At 44.8% G+C, this 15,412-nt stretch overlaps 2 protein-coding genes across 17 annotated transcripts in view; one reads left to right on the top strand and one right to left on the bottom strand.

Annotated features, from left to right (window-relative positions):
- Positions 1–15,412, top strand: part of LOC120895402 (complexin) — a 158,133-nt gene that overhangs the window by 11,105 nt on the left and 131,616 nt on the right. Inside the window, exon 1 of one of the 14 annotated variants that reach the window (XM_040298729.1) lies at positions 3,620–3,639. The exons of the other annotated variants lie outside the window; for them this stretch is intronic. The gene's annotated coding sequence lies outside the window, so the exon portion shown is untranslated. Of the gene's footprint in view, positions 1–3,619; positions 3,640–15,412 lie in introns of those variants that run through there. 14 annotated transcript variants of the gene reach the window in all.
- Positions 8,511–13,847, bottom strand: LOC120895401 (nose resistant to fluoxetine protein 6-like). 3 transcript variants are annotated; one of them, XM_040298716.1, is made up of 6 exons: positions 13,547–13,847; positions 11,774–12,402; positions 11,408–11,553; positions 11,073–11,316; positions 10,223–10,896; positions 8,511–10,138 (listed from the first exon to the last, which is right to left on the bottom strand). In XM_040298716.1, exons 2-6 carry the CDS (start codon positions 11,868–11,870, stop codon positions 9,209–9,211), a joined length of 2,091 nt encoding a protein of 696 aa, XP_040154650.1. In that variant the 5' UTR covers positions 11,871–12,402; positions 13,547–13,847; the 3' UTR covers positions 8,511–9,208. The 3 variants fall into 3 exon arrangements, with proteins under 3 accessions (XP_040154650.1, XP_040154649.1, XP_040154651.1); XM_040298715.1 differs by having other exon boundaries at positions 13,565–13,847; XM_040298717.1 differs by lacking the exon at positions 13,547–13,847 and adding an exon at positions 12,783–13,513.

The raw sequence follows: 15,412 nt of genomic DNA, 5'->3' as shown, positions 1-15,412 counted from the left end.
TGGACGCTTTTGCACAGGATTGGCATTGATGCGGCATGCTTGGAAATAATGAGCTCGGGCACTGAGTGTCCTGCAGTGTGTGTCAGTGTCATTAGGTTTGATGCTTGCCAGCGGGATTCTAATGGCACGATTTTACACCACCACCATCATCATCACACGGATTTGAAGGGCATTCAACGCGCGGCGGACATGGCGGTGTTTGCCGACCGCCATATGAAGGCTTAGGTTTAGGTAGAGTTTTTAATCCAGATTATAGAGAGTGAGAAAATCCTCACCGTTAAACCATATTTACCTTGGGTGGAGTTTAAAGATAGAAATGTATAAAATAATCTCCTGAAAGCTAGTTTTTGTTGTTGTAGCGGAACCCGTTTCCCTAGTGATGTTTGGGCTATCAATACCAATAAATGCAATATTTGCTAGAAAGACACGCCGCGTGAGCGGGTATTTATTCTTAATGCCAGACTTAATTAATGGAGTGGAAAAGGTAAACTCAACATAAATGTTTGCAACAGTGCAGAGCAGTTTTCGCACAACATCGACCACCATCATTCCGCGGAAAACACTGCGAAGCCATTCGGTTGAATCGTGCAAACTGTGTATCGTTTCAATTAACGGCCGACGATAGGTTTCGGCGAAAGTTAATCTTTCAGCTAAACCCCGCAGGTCTCTCCATGGGAAGGGGTGGCTTGACCACCTTGCGTAATGCGACACCATTTCAACGAATTTACCTCAACGTTCTTTTACACAGGAAGGATAATTATGATTGCTCCTTGAGTTGTGGGACGGAACTTTGGCGTATCGCGCTTCCGTTTTCTGGCAAAGGTGCAAAGAACACTCTACGCTTATAAGGAAGAGTTTTGTGAAAGGTTAAAAAGCTTTATCCCCCATTTTCAACGGATGCTCCTTTTTCGTCCTCTCATCAAGCGGGACCTTTTTCCCCGAAACAAAATAGATGGCCATAATGAGCAGAAGCACGGCAAAAATCAGTGGTCGTTTGCTGCTTGAAGCATTAATTCACGCGCCAAAAAGGCACATTGGAGTCGGCATGGGAGGGTGTTGCCTGCAGGTCGTGCTTTACTTTGTTTACTGGCCCGAGCACAAGTGGCAGTGGGCTCGAGTTGAAGATATGATTAGACTGCAAAAGGGAGTGCAAAGTGAGCCATTATCGTTAGTTGCAATCGTTTATTGATTTTCGGTTAAGGTATTTATTGCTTCCGGGCACGGCATAAAGGCATTAGACGGGAAGGTGATCATTAAGATAAGTCCCCCAACCCGGGACCGGTGGCGCTAATAATGCGCCCCACAGCCAAGGAAAAGTGCTGAAACGGAGGGTACGAAGGATGTGTTTACAAACTACTTTGGAGCATCGCTAATTGTGAGTAACAATATCGCGTTGTTGCTGGTGCTGTTGTTTTGATTGCACGAAGAAGCTATCCGTGGCACAATTTATTGGCTTTGTTTGTCTTGTCCTGCCGTCACGGAATGAGGGGATGAGGGTACGAGTTTGATAATCTTACGCTTAATTAAAGATTAAGCTAAAGGCTTCATTCCAGCCTGCCTGTGTTGAGCAATGGGCGATCAATTTAAGCAGGGGAATTGAATTTGGTAACGTAAAGGTGATGATGCTGAGCCAAAAAATGAAACTGTGCAAAATCCAATCAACGTGCCAAAAGTTGCCTCCATTCCTTACGGTAAACATCAAGAGCCTTGATGTGGCAGTTGAAGAGAGCGAGAGCAAGAGAGATAGCGTAAAAAGAAAGAATCCGTACAGTGGGAAAACGCAAACAAAATTGCTTCTCCGTGAATGCTTAGTCATCACTACCGTTTGCCGTGTGCCATTTCGTTTCCCTACGCCTGGTTGCGCTACGCCCTTCTCACGCTCTCCTTTGAAGCGTAATAGTACCACCGGAGATGAAGCTGTCCGGCTAAGGTCATATCAGACAAGACACAGAGCGCTAGCTGATTGAGCGCAAATTCTTCTGGTCTTCTTAACGGGGGGAGGGACTTAGTTTTTACCCCTGCATTCTGATCGGGCCAGCAACCATCGTCATGCTGCGCTTGAGTGCTGTATAAGTATAATATCATTAGTGCACGTTGGCTCGCCTCCCACAAAGTCACAAATCCGCAACACGAACGATTCGACGTATCGTTCGTTTTTTTTCCTGCGTTGAGTAATCAATCCCCGCACACACAGTGGCGGCGGTATGGTTAGTTTACCGAGCAAAATCTGCAACCGGAAGAAGATTTTGACTAATGGAACGCTGGGCAGGGCAGCGAAAGGATGACGATGGGGAAGAAAGTCCACTGCTACCATTATTGTGCAAGTACGTAAATGAGCACCAGAATCGTAGAAAAGAAACCCAGCGCTTCCGAATGGCTGTGCACCAGCCATCATGGCGAACGGTATTAACGGAGCGAATGCTACTAATCTTCATCGCTGCTGGTGCTGGTGTGCATTATCGAGGACGGAGAGTGGAGGAAGAATCTGCTGCATCATTCACCGTAATCTTATTAGTCTCAAATGGTCCGTTCCGTAGCATCCATCCCGTGCTGGTATGCGGGTAGCGCCAGTAGTCGTGCGGGAGGGACAATGTGCTCCAGTTAGTAAATTGATACGGATGGTGATGCGTTGTGGGAAAAGTGGGAATTTCATCATTAAGTTTTCGGGGAAAAAGGACAAAAAAAATGAACATTGTTCTAATTACCATTTCTTTTCGAGCACTGGTTGATGAGGTTCAACCTCGCGTAGCATTCGTTCGATGTGGCTGTGTGTGGGGAGTTTTCTGTTGATGGAACGAACAGTTACCAAAGTACATTATTGATGACTGCCGCATAGATTCTGAATGATGTAGGGGGGACAGCGTTATAGTGGCGCATTAATAATCTATGTAAATAACTGCAACCCCTCTAAAAGCAATCAATCTCTTATCTAGCGTGTGTATTTTACATCTTAATCTAATGGCACCTCTTTTTCTATGCTTCTTGCTTTCGTTTCAGGTGAGTTATCCACATGTTATGCCGTACCGCCCAATTTCTCCGTGAAACATCCCAAATCGTCCTTCATTTCCGATCGATTCCCGAAACAGATGGTACAGTGATCATCGAACACGGTGCCTTGGCCATGTTTGATTCGACTCTCTCCTTCATTCCCATTATCCCATCCCCCCCCCCCTCGCTACCAATACCATCACCATCAAATGACAGGTAATTCTGGCCGCGCACAGCCAACCACCCACCAAATCACCCAATAAATCTTGTGATTGTCATTTTTATTACGGGCAACAGCCTTTGGCGCGTGTGCGGCAATCGCTAGCGGGGAAGTTGGAGACTTTTCGCTTCCTTCGCTTGTGGATTGCATAATGCGCCCTCCAGCGGGATGAAAGATGGATGCGATGTTGGGGTGGTGAGGCAGCAGGCCTCTAATCAACTTGCTCGCTGCCGGAACAAGGGGAAGCAGGGCAGTGCAGGTGCCATTTTTCACGGCACTTGTTGGGAAGGACGGTTCGAACGGGGAAGGTGATAAAATAACATCGATTTTATGCCACTGCCGCCACGTCGCCGCGGGAACAGGTTGTGCTCGACATTTTTTCTTCAGATCGGTTGGAGAACGCTTCCGAAGTCATCCAGCCATTGCCAATCGTATGTGCGCGTGGAAATTGGGATCATTTTTAGTTTGCGCATAGCTGTGGGCTGTTAAAAGCTTTGCCGCCTAGGACGGCCAGTGCCAGGGAAGGATTGGTTGTTGCCATCACTCACCTTACGCAAACTGCGCAAGGATGAAAACACAAAATTTCGTACGCGCGTGGGACACGAGATAATCTAATGGCAATATTATCAAGCACTGCCGAGCCGCGAGATCCGTGAAATCGTTGATAAAATTGTAGCGTGTGGTGCGGTGCCATTTATCTGTGGTGCCTTCCAGACGCCTTCCCGTGAGTGGCCGGAGGCGATCCTCAGCGACGTGTCCTAATGGATAGCCTTGGCAGCCAATCAAACGTGTCAATCGTAGTTCGTGCACCTCGGGTTTTTTTGGCACAAATAGTGGTGGGATACGATCGCTACTGCTCCTCGGGTCGGTCAAGCAATAGCGAAGGTGTCACTGCCAGGAGGCGTGTGTGTGTTTATATAAAATGGGCAGATCATGGCATTCCTACCGAAAGCAGAACGGTCAAATCGATCGCATGATAGCTTAATGAAGTAGACAACCACGCACGGGTCTGTAATGATTTTGTGTGCTTTTGTGTTGTGTGTGTGTGATTGTACATGAGCAATAATATTTGGGCTTTTTCATTGGCGGAAGCTTGCTGAGGGTTTGTGTTGTTGTTGGTGCTTTTGCTGTTCCCATCTAGTTCGTGCCCGTAATCGATGGTTTGTTTTTGTTCTGCTGATGATGCTTCGCGTGTCGCCTACCCCTGGGGTACGTTGCATGTTTCTACGCAAACATACATCGCGGTGACGCACGTGGAGCTGTTACGCGACCCCAAAATTTCCCTCCAGGGCATTCGAGGGCGGTCGAGATGAGATCAGCGAGGGGGAGAATGAACATCATCATAGAAATAATTATTTGACATTGAATTCATCAATCGAGCTTTGGGCGGGCGAAGGGAAGGCACTGTGCGTGCGTGTAGAAGGCACGAGCGGCGGGCGACGCACATACGCACATTTACAGCACAGCTCGTTGTCACGCTGTGTGGTGCGAAAAAAAAGTGAATCTTTTAGCACCGGCAGGCGTACTTTTTCGTCCATACGTTTTGTGCACTTCGTTCGCTGAGCCGTGTATCGTGCGGTCATCTTTGCGCTTAGCTGGCGCTGCGTTTTGGCCCAGTGCGTTTAGGCGTGGAGAGGGAGCGAAAACATAACATTTGCACAAATAGCCTCCCATAAACCGTGAGAAACTCGGCTAACGGTCAAGAGCGTTGTGTGTGGGGGCTGTTTTTTTGTTTCGGTTGTTATAATTTAGCGTGACAAAGCTTAGCAAAATGTTAGCCAGTTTAATTTGCTCTCCGCGGCAAAGCTGATCTTCTCTCTCTCCCGCAGCGTAATAATGTTATTTTTCATTAGTGCGTTAGTGAAGTCTTTGTTTTTGGTTGAAACTGAATGGCATATTAAGATGTTATAAAAGAAAGCAATAAATCGATGCGGGCTGGTGAATCGCCGTAACAAATCAAATCAGTTATAAACGGCTATTAATGCGGTTGTTACCTGGAAATATATTTCGCATCAAATAGTGTGGTCAACTGGGGTGTTTTTCGCTTCTTTTACTTTAACGGCGATTATGTTTTTGGAGACGTTGGCATCAGATTAGTACCCGTCAAATTAATGTCATGTTTTTAATTGTACGTTGCTTTTCGCGAGATCCTTTTTAACGGCTTCTTTTCAATTATATTCCAAGAAATACAGGCGAATAATCGTCAAACGACTTTGAGTGTATCAAGAATGCAATGTGCGATATAATTTGCATGCTATGCTCCATTTATTTGAATCTTCGTGGCAATCTGCGGATTAATGAAACGTTATTCGCATTCGGTAACAAAGAGAGTTTGGAAGCATATAATTGATCTCGGCCACTATTTTTCATACATTTCATGAGTGTTTGTTTTTGCCTATCACCGTAGCCTTGCTTGAAGAATAACGACGACGACGACCCATTTTCCCATTGCAGCTATTTTTTGCGCTCTATCCAACTTGCCCAACATTAACGACATGATAATCGATTTATGCGAAGGAAGTTTTCAATTTTCCCCTTTTTCTAGGTTACAAGTCAAGACACAGACAGGCGGGATTATTTTTTGTTGCACTCTTCCGTTCAATCTTTCTAGCGCTTATATTGCTCCATCACACAGCAAAAAGTAGCCAGTAATCTTCCGGGAACTATTAGCCCCTTCAGTTTGCACAACTTTTGCAAGAACGGACTGGGGCGTACAAGCACAGAACACACCAACTGCACAGTTAATGCTTTCGGTGGGGTAAAGTGTCGAGTGGTAGGATACGGTGCCGGCACCGAAAAACTCGCTTTGCAAGAGGGAAAGATTTATGGGAGATGATGGAATGATTAATGGGTTCCCTATCAAGCAACCCAGTCGGAGTCGCAATTTTTGCAATCGCTGGAAGCACTTGCTGAAGGTTGCGGTGTTGTGGGTGAATTTAAAATTCAGTTTTTTTTCTTCAATTTTTCTATCACTGTTCCTGGCTGCTTTGCTGTATCTACCCGTGTCGCTTGTCGCGGAGAGCTATCTGTCTTAACCGTGTCGCCTATCTAGTCGTCTATCGCTCGTCGTCGTGTCAATCAGTTGAGGTCGGTGGCAGATTGGGCGAGCGCTATGGTGTGCGAACAAATTAGCTAACAAACGTAAATTGAGTGAGTGATTTGCATGTAAGCATCGTTTGTGCAGATAACAGTTCGAATTGGGTGCCGCCGCAGCAGGGTGTGATACCGATGTCATCTTTGCAAAGGTAATGATTAATTTTGGGATATTTCTATTTTTGGGGGAACCCCCATCGTAATACCAACTCGGCCGAGTCGATTATTCGAAGATATGAATGAATTTCACACATCAGATATCCATTCAATCATGCGCTGTATGTTTCCTGACGTCAATGAAAGTAGTCTTCCTATTTCTATACCTGAAATTATGAAAGTGTAATTTTAGCTTATGGTTCAGTGCATTCGGTAGGAAGATTGCCGTGTGGTTTGACGTCACTGATTTAGGACAGCGTGTAGTGATGTTGTCGCCAAACTCGAGCCCCCTACATAATGATACACCATAACTCAATCGGATTCCAGTTTCGTTCCTAATTTGTTCCATCATTGAGGAAGGTGAAGCTTTTTGACTCGTTATCTTTCGACCGATCGTTTGCTTAAAGAATTCGTTGGCTTTTGTGGTTGGTTATTTGGATGTAAAAAGAAGCAAAAATGTCTGTAATTTAACAAAATAGCAGTCAGATCAATTTGAAGAACTGAAAGAGCAACGACAGGAAGTGATTCTAACCTTCAAATGGAACTAGCGCTGTGCTTGCAACGACGGACACGGGTGAAATGAGTGATTATTTTCACATTAGCTGCGGTTGCCTTTTTTGGCGTTGAGCACTTTCGATTGTAAATTGCATGGCATGACAGGTCTCGTTCAAAATAAAGTCGACAGATTAGGGCACATACACCGTTTACAATCAGGCTCCTACGCTCCCGCAGCGGGCAGAGACGGTGTGCTGATTTTATTTCGCTCGTTCGCCACACCATCCATCCACGCGCCTGTGGTGTCGAACGAGCGACATGCGGACGGACAGGATTAATTATAATAGTTTAAAGCGTTAGTGCTGTGGTCTTTGATGTTTTTCGGGGAGAGCAGGATGGGAAGGGAATGGGGTTGTAGTGGTTTCGTGCTTGAGGTAGGCAATTTTTGACCCCTTTTGAAGCGTTGATAATGAAGACATTAGGTGTGCTGGTGCGCTTGTCTGCGTGACCTTACAACACTTATGCTGTGAGCTGATTGAGCAAGATTTAATGCTGCCTGCTCATTGACCTGGCACATTGAACAAGATGTTAAACTGCTCGCAGCATTAATCATTTTTATGTTTTCAAATTACTGAACAATTGGTGAATAACTCTATTTTCATGAATGTTTTATTTACATCTTCTGCCCACGACGAGACTATCGTTTCCGTACTGGTTCTTCATATCAAAACGATACAATCGTACTGTGAATAAAAAATGTCCGTACAACATCTTCAGTAAATATTTGATCTAACTCATCCTCAGTTCTTGTTGCCATTGAATCGGATGTTTTTCAGCTCTGTATAATCTATTTAAAGCCTTTGTCGGCTGACAAACAACTCGACCTGACCATTGCTTAATAATATCTGCAAGCGTGCACGGTGTACATCCTGCACGCGAAAAATATGAACACATGCGAAATTAATAGCCAAGAGTGGCCTCGATTTGTTTGACCGGCTTAGCTGTGATTTGCGGTGCGCCCGGTTCGAACCGTCGGAACATTGCCGTGAACAGTAGAGTGTAGCGACGTAAAAATGTTAAACAAATGTTTACACGTGTTCGCAAAACGCTGGCGTCATTGCGTTCGAAGCGAAGAGTGCGTTGCTACTGAAGCGTATCCGTGAAGGTCTGCGCAGATTGTTCAGTAAGTGCTGTTTGACATGCGCACGCGTTAAGCGTGGGTGAAAATAGCTATAAAATTTAACACATCAATGAACTGCGCTGTGCGCACCCGCCGGGTTGGATATGTATGATTGATTGGCTTGTTTGGTTGGTGCGATTGTTGAATTTATGGAAGGAATGCTGGTGGCAAATCGTTTACAAATGCTCAATTGTACGACTATGCGGTTCATCGACGCTGGAGACATTGATGGCGCTGTTTAGATTTATGGTGTTAGTCTGAAGTTTCCGTTTCGGAGGAGAAAAGTATGAACACAATTTAGATGTTTGTCGGACGGTCTTTATCTGAATCCAGCGAGTATTGTGTCATCAATTCACGTAAATACCAACTTTTATCCGATATGTTTTGAAACGTGTTGTTTATTCCACATTAATGCATTTATTCCACAATAATGCGTGCGAATATGCGTTTATCTAAGCCGGTAGTGTATAAAACCTTCAAAAGTTGCGATATCGTTGCATATGTGATTCAAGAAGAAAACATGAAACGGCAATAATAAACGCACACGAAAATATGCACATAACACGCACAGTAAAAGTCATAAAACCAGAACTAAAGCTAACGAATACTTTTGTTTAACGACCCGCGACGTCGTGGCTTATCTGTAAGGTTTGTTCGCTTTTGTACAGAGGGCTTGGTTTACGAGGGCCGTCCTATACCGGAAAGCGGCCGGTAGCGGATGTCGGTCAGTCTCAAACGTATGGTAATGGATAAATCTGAAGAATATGACTGCTGTGAGGAGCGCTGTGGAAGTACCAAATCTGTGCTAATTGGTTGGTTGTTGTTGGTGTACGTGTGCGCTTTGGTGTAGTTTTTGTATATCTGGTCCATTCGACGTTTCCAGGAAATGATTGATGAAATAATATAAAAATGTATGGTATAGTTTTTGGTTGCATGTGCTTTGAAGCGAATATAATGTAGATTGGTTAAAGGCATAGTTTACAAGCTCCACTCAATAGAGATATTCATTGCAGATTGATACTAAAGCTTAACCCACAATTATTATATGTTATCACAGTATCACCAGATTCCAGGGTTTATCGATTTTGTTCCGCACTCGTCATAACTGCTGCATCCGAGGCCGGTGTGCCATTGGTCACGGCTGACGGCGGCACCATCTGATTAGAACCGATTGGTTCGGAAGCGGTATGCACTTGATTAATGGACGCTTTCTGAGCTCGTGGCTCGATCAGCTCCTTCAGCGCTGCACCAGTTGGTAGCTCTACCAAAACGCACAAAAACGCCCCCAGAATGTAGCTGAAGAAGAGCACCTCAACGGTATACCCGGTAACGATCAGCTCGTTGCTGTAGATGGGTGCCTTTTCTCTACCGTACACCTGCACAATCACAGTGAAGTGGATCAGATAGACGCTGTAACCTAGCTTGCCGAGCACGCGAAAGATCGGATGGCTAAGTGCCATCTTGATCCAATTGTGTCGGTGAAGCAGCGTCAATGCTAGCAAGATGATCGTATTAAACAGACCCCAGCTCAGCTTGAATGCACTTGCGTACGCTGCCAGACAGATGGCGGGCAGCCAGTTTAGGTTGGAAACGACCCACGATACGGTAGCCATGCAAAATACGTAAAGAAGTCCGGCAAATTGAGCCAGCTGGCGGAATGCCGCCACCTTGAACAGCTCGTTGCGCTGGTCCCGATAGTGATGATACACGATGCCGGCCAGAATACCGAAGAAGTAGATACCGGTGTTCTGATGGAACGGGAAGTAAAGTATGCTCTGAAATTGCTGTCCGCGGATGTACTGCTCGGTATCCTTCATATCCACCGTCATGACGGGTGTAATGTCGTTCATCATGTAGGTCACAGCAGGGACGACGACGCTGTAGAGAAATACAGCTCCAAAGATGTACCGCCTGGTAGAGGGCCACTTCCAGAAAATCATCATGATCGCCAAACCAAAGATGTACAACTGTAGATCTGTTGCCAGATACCAGGATGGTATAAAGCACTAGAGAGATAGAACGAAAAAAAAAACATTCAAAAGTTCAATCTCTACTGCCCATCACATACGTTGCTTCACTAGCACACCTACCGGATTGTCCCAGCCGATGTAGTTATTCACGAACAACAGATTCATCCACCATCTATCCTGGCAGTTGTTGGCCGATTGTCCAATAAACTGCTGCCCAAAGGGACCATCGATGAGGTGCCTCATAACTGATGCCTCTAGCAAAATCATGAACGCGTACGTGGGCACCAGCCGGCAGAGACGGTTCAGCAGCCGCTCTCCAAAGTAAGACAGCCGGAAGGTTGGATTTTTGCGCACATGATCGAGGAAGTTGATCGCCATCAGCATACCGCCGATGGTGAAGAACGTTTGCACATAGTTCTGAAACTCAGCAATGAACGTTTGTAGCGAGGCACCGTGCTGCAACTGCTCAAGGTATTCGGGATTGCGCTGCGGTATCTTCAGGTGGGCGATGGACACGTGTAGAAAGATGACACGGAACATCTGGGCGAACCGGAACGCTTCAAAACATGCCAGATCGATGCGGGTTTGCGTGTGCATCGGTTCTTTCAACCGACGGATGTTGCGCGGAAAGGAGAATGCTGTGAGCAGTCGCTGATGGGCCTGTTTGGAGCTGCGCGTGAAGTAATCTTCAGGAAACTTTTGTTTAGCCTGCTGGTGCATATCGTACACTGTGGAGGCTACCACGAGTGCGATAATTGCAGCCGCCAGTATGAAAAACAACACATCCAGCCAATCTGTGCGGGATAAATGTAGGAGGAGCGATGAATATGATGGTAAATTGGTTCATCATTCTGCGATGTGTCTCATGATAAATTGAGTGTAGGACAAATTTGGTACTTAGTCCACTAATTTTAGTTATCTTAATTGCTGATACACATCACAGTAATAAACCGTCTGAAACAAGTCATACCATATGGGATGTTCTCAGTGTCCCGAGAGTAGCAGTGCTCAATGCGTAACCGTGACGATACGATCAGATTGTAATGCGGTGTTATCTCAGCACTTATGCAGCGGTGTATCATTTCTTCCCGCGACAGTCGATCGATCGAACCTTTATCGGTCGCATTTTGCGTGATGGCATTACGACATTTTGGCACACACACTCCGCGCTCCAGCACCGAATGGTCGTAGTGATGATAATCGCTAGAAAAATACTGACAAAACCCCACAACCCGTCGGCAATTTCCGTTAGCTGGTCTGGTTTGGTATGCAGCTCGTAAGATTTTAGGACGTTTCTCTACTTACGCTAAGATTTCTCCACAGCGCAGACGAGTCGTCCGGTGCTAGTGGTGCTTTTACGATGCAATAAACGTACTCGTCCCGATACCACCGGCGGCAATCTTCGAAATCGTCGTACACGAACACTGGGGGAAACTTGAGGTACTCATCCACTGTAACAGCATAGAATGAGGAGAAATGAGCTTATTCTTTGGCAGTTTGCTATGTTTTATCTGCAAAACGTATAATGTAGAAGAGCAAATCTTCTTGTACACACACACACTCGGGCATACACAAACACATACATGTACACACACGCATATACTTAGTTTTTCACACAAGCACATCCATACTCATTAACACTTAGTACCTCATGGTGTGTATGAAACTTACTTTGGAATGTTTCAGCGAACGAGTTCCCTGCTGCGGCCATGCTAGTAGTCAACAGCAACGAACCGTAAAGTGCAAATAAAATCACTCCGTGAGCCATTTTATTGCTCGCGAAAATGGTGCAATTTTAGATGGTACAGCTTTTCACAAGTTGATGAAAACCACCTAAACCTGCTGCTATTAGAACACTTTAACACACACTTTAACTCGTTAAATAAGTTGCCCGTCACTCTGATATGTAATCTTTTCTTTCAGCAAAGCATAAATACTTGCAGAATTGCTGCAACACATTGGCTCTTGTTCATACGAATCAAGCATTTATCTTATGATTTGGATGTAACTCAGCATACGGGGGAATTAAAACCAACCACACCGCACTACACTCACTTCACGGCTATGCACAACAAGCGTTTTTACTTCATGTAGCTGTTTGTTTTGTTTCTTCCACGATTTGGCAAGCGGTTGTCGTGCGCAATTATCATAAGCTCGCCATATTTTTACTGCTACGGTGTTTTACAAGCACTGACAGCCATCATATTCACTGCCGGATATCGTTCGCACTATTGGCCGTGGCCAAACACACTCTACCGACGAGCCGGTACGCAAACGATCGGGTAAAAGCTAGGCCGTTACTAGATTGACGAAACATTGGTAGAAGATAAAAAAAAAGATTATTAGCCTTCATGTACACACAAAACATACAACTCACAACTCGAGGAGAGAGTGACGCAAATTATAAAACCGTTTTGGGGCGTGTGCTTGCGCGCGCACATTGGAGTTCGTGATAAGGCAAAGCAACGAATAACCGAAGCGTTTTCGGTGTATGAAGACTGGAAGTGAGTCAGTCATTAATAGAAAATAAACGTAATGGCCTCAATATGGGGAATACTTGTTTTGAAACTCCACTTTCCAGTGCTCGTTTCATGTTAAAGTTGATGAACGTGAATCTATTTCCTAAAGTAGTTTAACATAAATAACATAGCTTTTCCTTTTGAAGGTAGCAACAAATAACCTTTTCATTCATCTAAAACCAATGTGCATCTGCCGGTGAAAAAAGTTGGCGTCAAGATTCGCATTGAGTTGTCGATTCACGATTTCAGGGGCGCGCGAACTGTAAAGCGTGTCAAATAGATGGAAAATGCATCAGCCTAAATCATAAAGCGAACTAGTCCTCGTAAGATTGTTTGCGATTCGTGTGTTTGTAAGGACATGTAGCAGAAGGTTAGCTTCGCACAAAACTAGACGCTGTAGGTTAGTTTCGAACGAAACTAGAAGCTGTAGGGCAGATTAACTACATATTGGTTCACATGATCGATCACAGATGCATCTTCCTTAATGTTTGCTTATTGCACCGCACTTTATCAACACTGCACTTTATTGGCGGTGTGTGTAATGTTGAGCTGTATCTGTGCTTCGGCAATTTGTTGATGAACCATAGTTTGTTTAATGTGTAAACGGAGAATGACTGTTTAGGAAAGTTAATGGCTCGTGCGTTTTTATTTGTCCAGCAACAGCAGAAACACCGGTGGCACTGAACATTAAACAAGCATTACACATTGTATTTCGCATTAACACGATAATGATCAATATTTGCACTGCTCTCGCACTGTGGTTTGCTCTGGCATGATGATGTACAGTGAGGGGTAAAATCTTCGCACTTAAAGAGTTGTAACGTTCGAAATGAAGTCAAAAGTAGAAAACTCAAGCACGATCGCACCGTTTTCACGTTACAATCATTTCCACCGAACACACGGATGCACACATTATCCTAAGTACCGGTGAAAATTCACTCACGCCGCTAGCTGGAAGTATGTAGATGTTCACTCGATCAACGACCAGAGACGACTGCATTGATCAGTCTCAGAACGGTACGCAAAATGGGTTTTCGCCACCGACACCACCGTTGCCGTGCCGCGCTCGCAGCGCGTTCGTCGCCGATTCGGCCGTTGAAGTCTTTCGTCTCAGTTTCGGGTGCTGTCTAGCGTGGCGCGTCGCTCATGGGGCGTTGTGTCGATGAAGCATGGCGCAGAGTCCGGTGATCAGTACATGACGATTGTTACCGGTGAATCGTTCTTTCCTTGTCTTTCGCTAGTGCGTGTCCATCCATGCGATCTCATGTTCCTCGCATCACGCCGTTGAGACTGCGTAAAAAGGAAGGTGATGTTTTTTTTTATTTGCGTTACTTTACTGAACCCATGAGTAAGTCATACATCTATTGAAGAAAGCACTAATCCCAATTACTGCGTCAAGGGTGAGGATCGAGGACGATCGCTGTACAATCACTTGCATCATTGACAGCGGGGTAAGTGTGTTCCTTAAGCTTGCCGCGTATGCCCCTTTATGTGCCAATGGTACAGCATGTTGTTATGTTGTTGTTTAAACAGAAACTTAACACACCCCTGTCCATATGAGCCAAGGCAAAACGGCTTCTAATAAAATGAATGCTGGCTCTCGATCGATCCAGTGATGTAATGAGGTACCTTTTTTTTGACGTTTATTTAACCTTTCTCTGCCAAATGTGGAGATGATTCTTTGATTGTAGTTGTTAAAAGTGTGCAGTGGTCAATGCTTTATTCACCTATGTGTACCTTTTTGGTGGTTTGCCAAATACACCACCATCAACACCGGCCACCGGGTGGGCTCAGATAATGGGCTACTGTCGATGGTCGAAACGGTATAGGAAGTAAGGATTTAATGATGCTTTAATGAACTATCGTTTCTTTACTATCGATTAATGCACTGGTCTGCGAAAATGTGTTTTCATTCGCGGCAAATTGCGTTTTGCGAGGCTTTGTATCGCGATCGTACGAAGAGAGTAGGGTGGGACAAGATAAAATAAGGTATAGTAGTAAGGTAAGCAAAAACACAGTCCCCTTGTGATCGGCATGATCACTTTTTTATGATTTATTCACCTACAAAATCTAAACGGGGTAACCTTCCTTTGTGAAAAAGCAAGAACGTGTTAGGTTGAACGGAGAGAAAATACATGTAGATAAAACCGATTGCGGCAGTGATGTTCGAATGCCATTTTGGTCTGCTGGCTATGGGAAGTTGAAGGACTCAGGTGTGTGTCCATGATGCATTCGGCATCAACGATAGCTAAACAATATTTCCTCTTACCTCATAAAACTCGATGATCTTTGCAAAGATTTAATTGTCAAATGGATATTTATGCTTATCAAATTCATTAAGCCGCAGTAAATAAAATAAAGCCATTTAGATGAAACGAAGCCAGCCTCCTTTCGATGAGTTTGCAATAATCAGTAGTGAAGTGGGAGTAGCACGATTTATTGCCCGTGCGCGCTTTTGATTGTGAGCAAATGTATGATCGCTGATTGAATCGACAAATTTGGTACATTCTGCAAAACCATTCAGCGAACAAACCGTCTACAATACTCGTTTGATCTTTGTTTATTGGGCTGACAGGAAACAGAACAGGTAATCAAAGAGAGACAACAACAACATCCTGAAACTGCATGATCATGGTTATGTTTTGGCGTGCGTGCATTCTCCGTTCGTTTTGTCCAGTCATGGTTAAAATTGATTAAAGCAATTTCCATCTATTGAGCTCTTGTTTGAATGAACTTACAAGCGATGCCGCCACTGTTGCTCACCTTGTCTCTGCTGGCGCACATGTTCTAT

Source organism: Anopheles arabiensis, chromosome 2 (assembly GCF_016920715.1).
Source record: "Anopheles arabiensis isolate DONGOLA chromosome 2, AaraD3, whole genome shotgun sequence".
Lineage (NCBI taxonomy): Eukaryota > Metazoa > Arthropoda > Insecta > Diptera > Culicidae > Anopheles > Anopheles arabiensis.
This window is presented reverse-complemented; position numbering and strand designations above follow the sequence as displayed.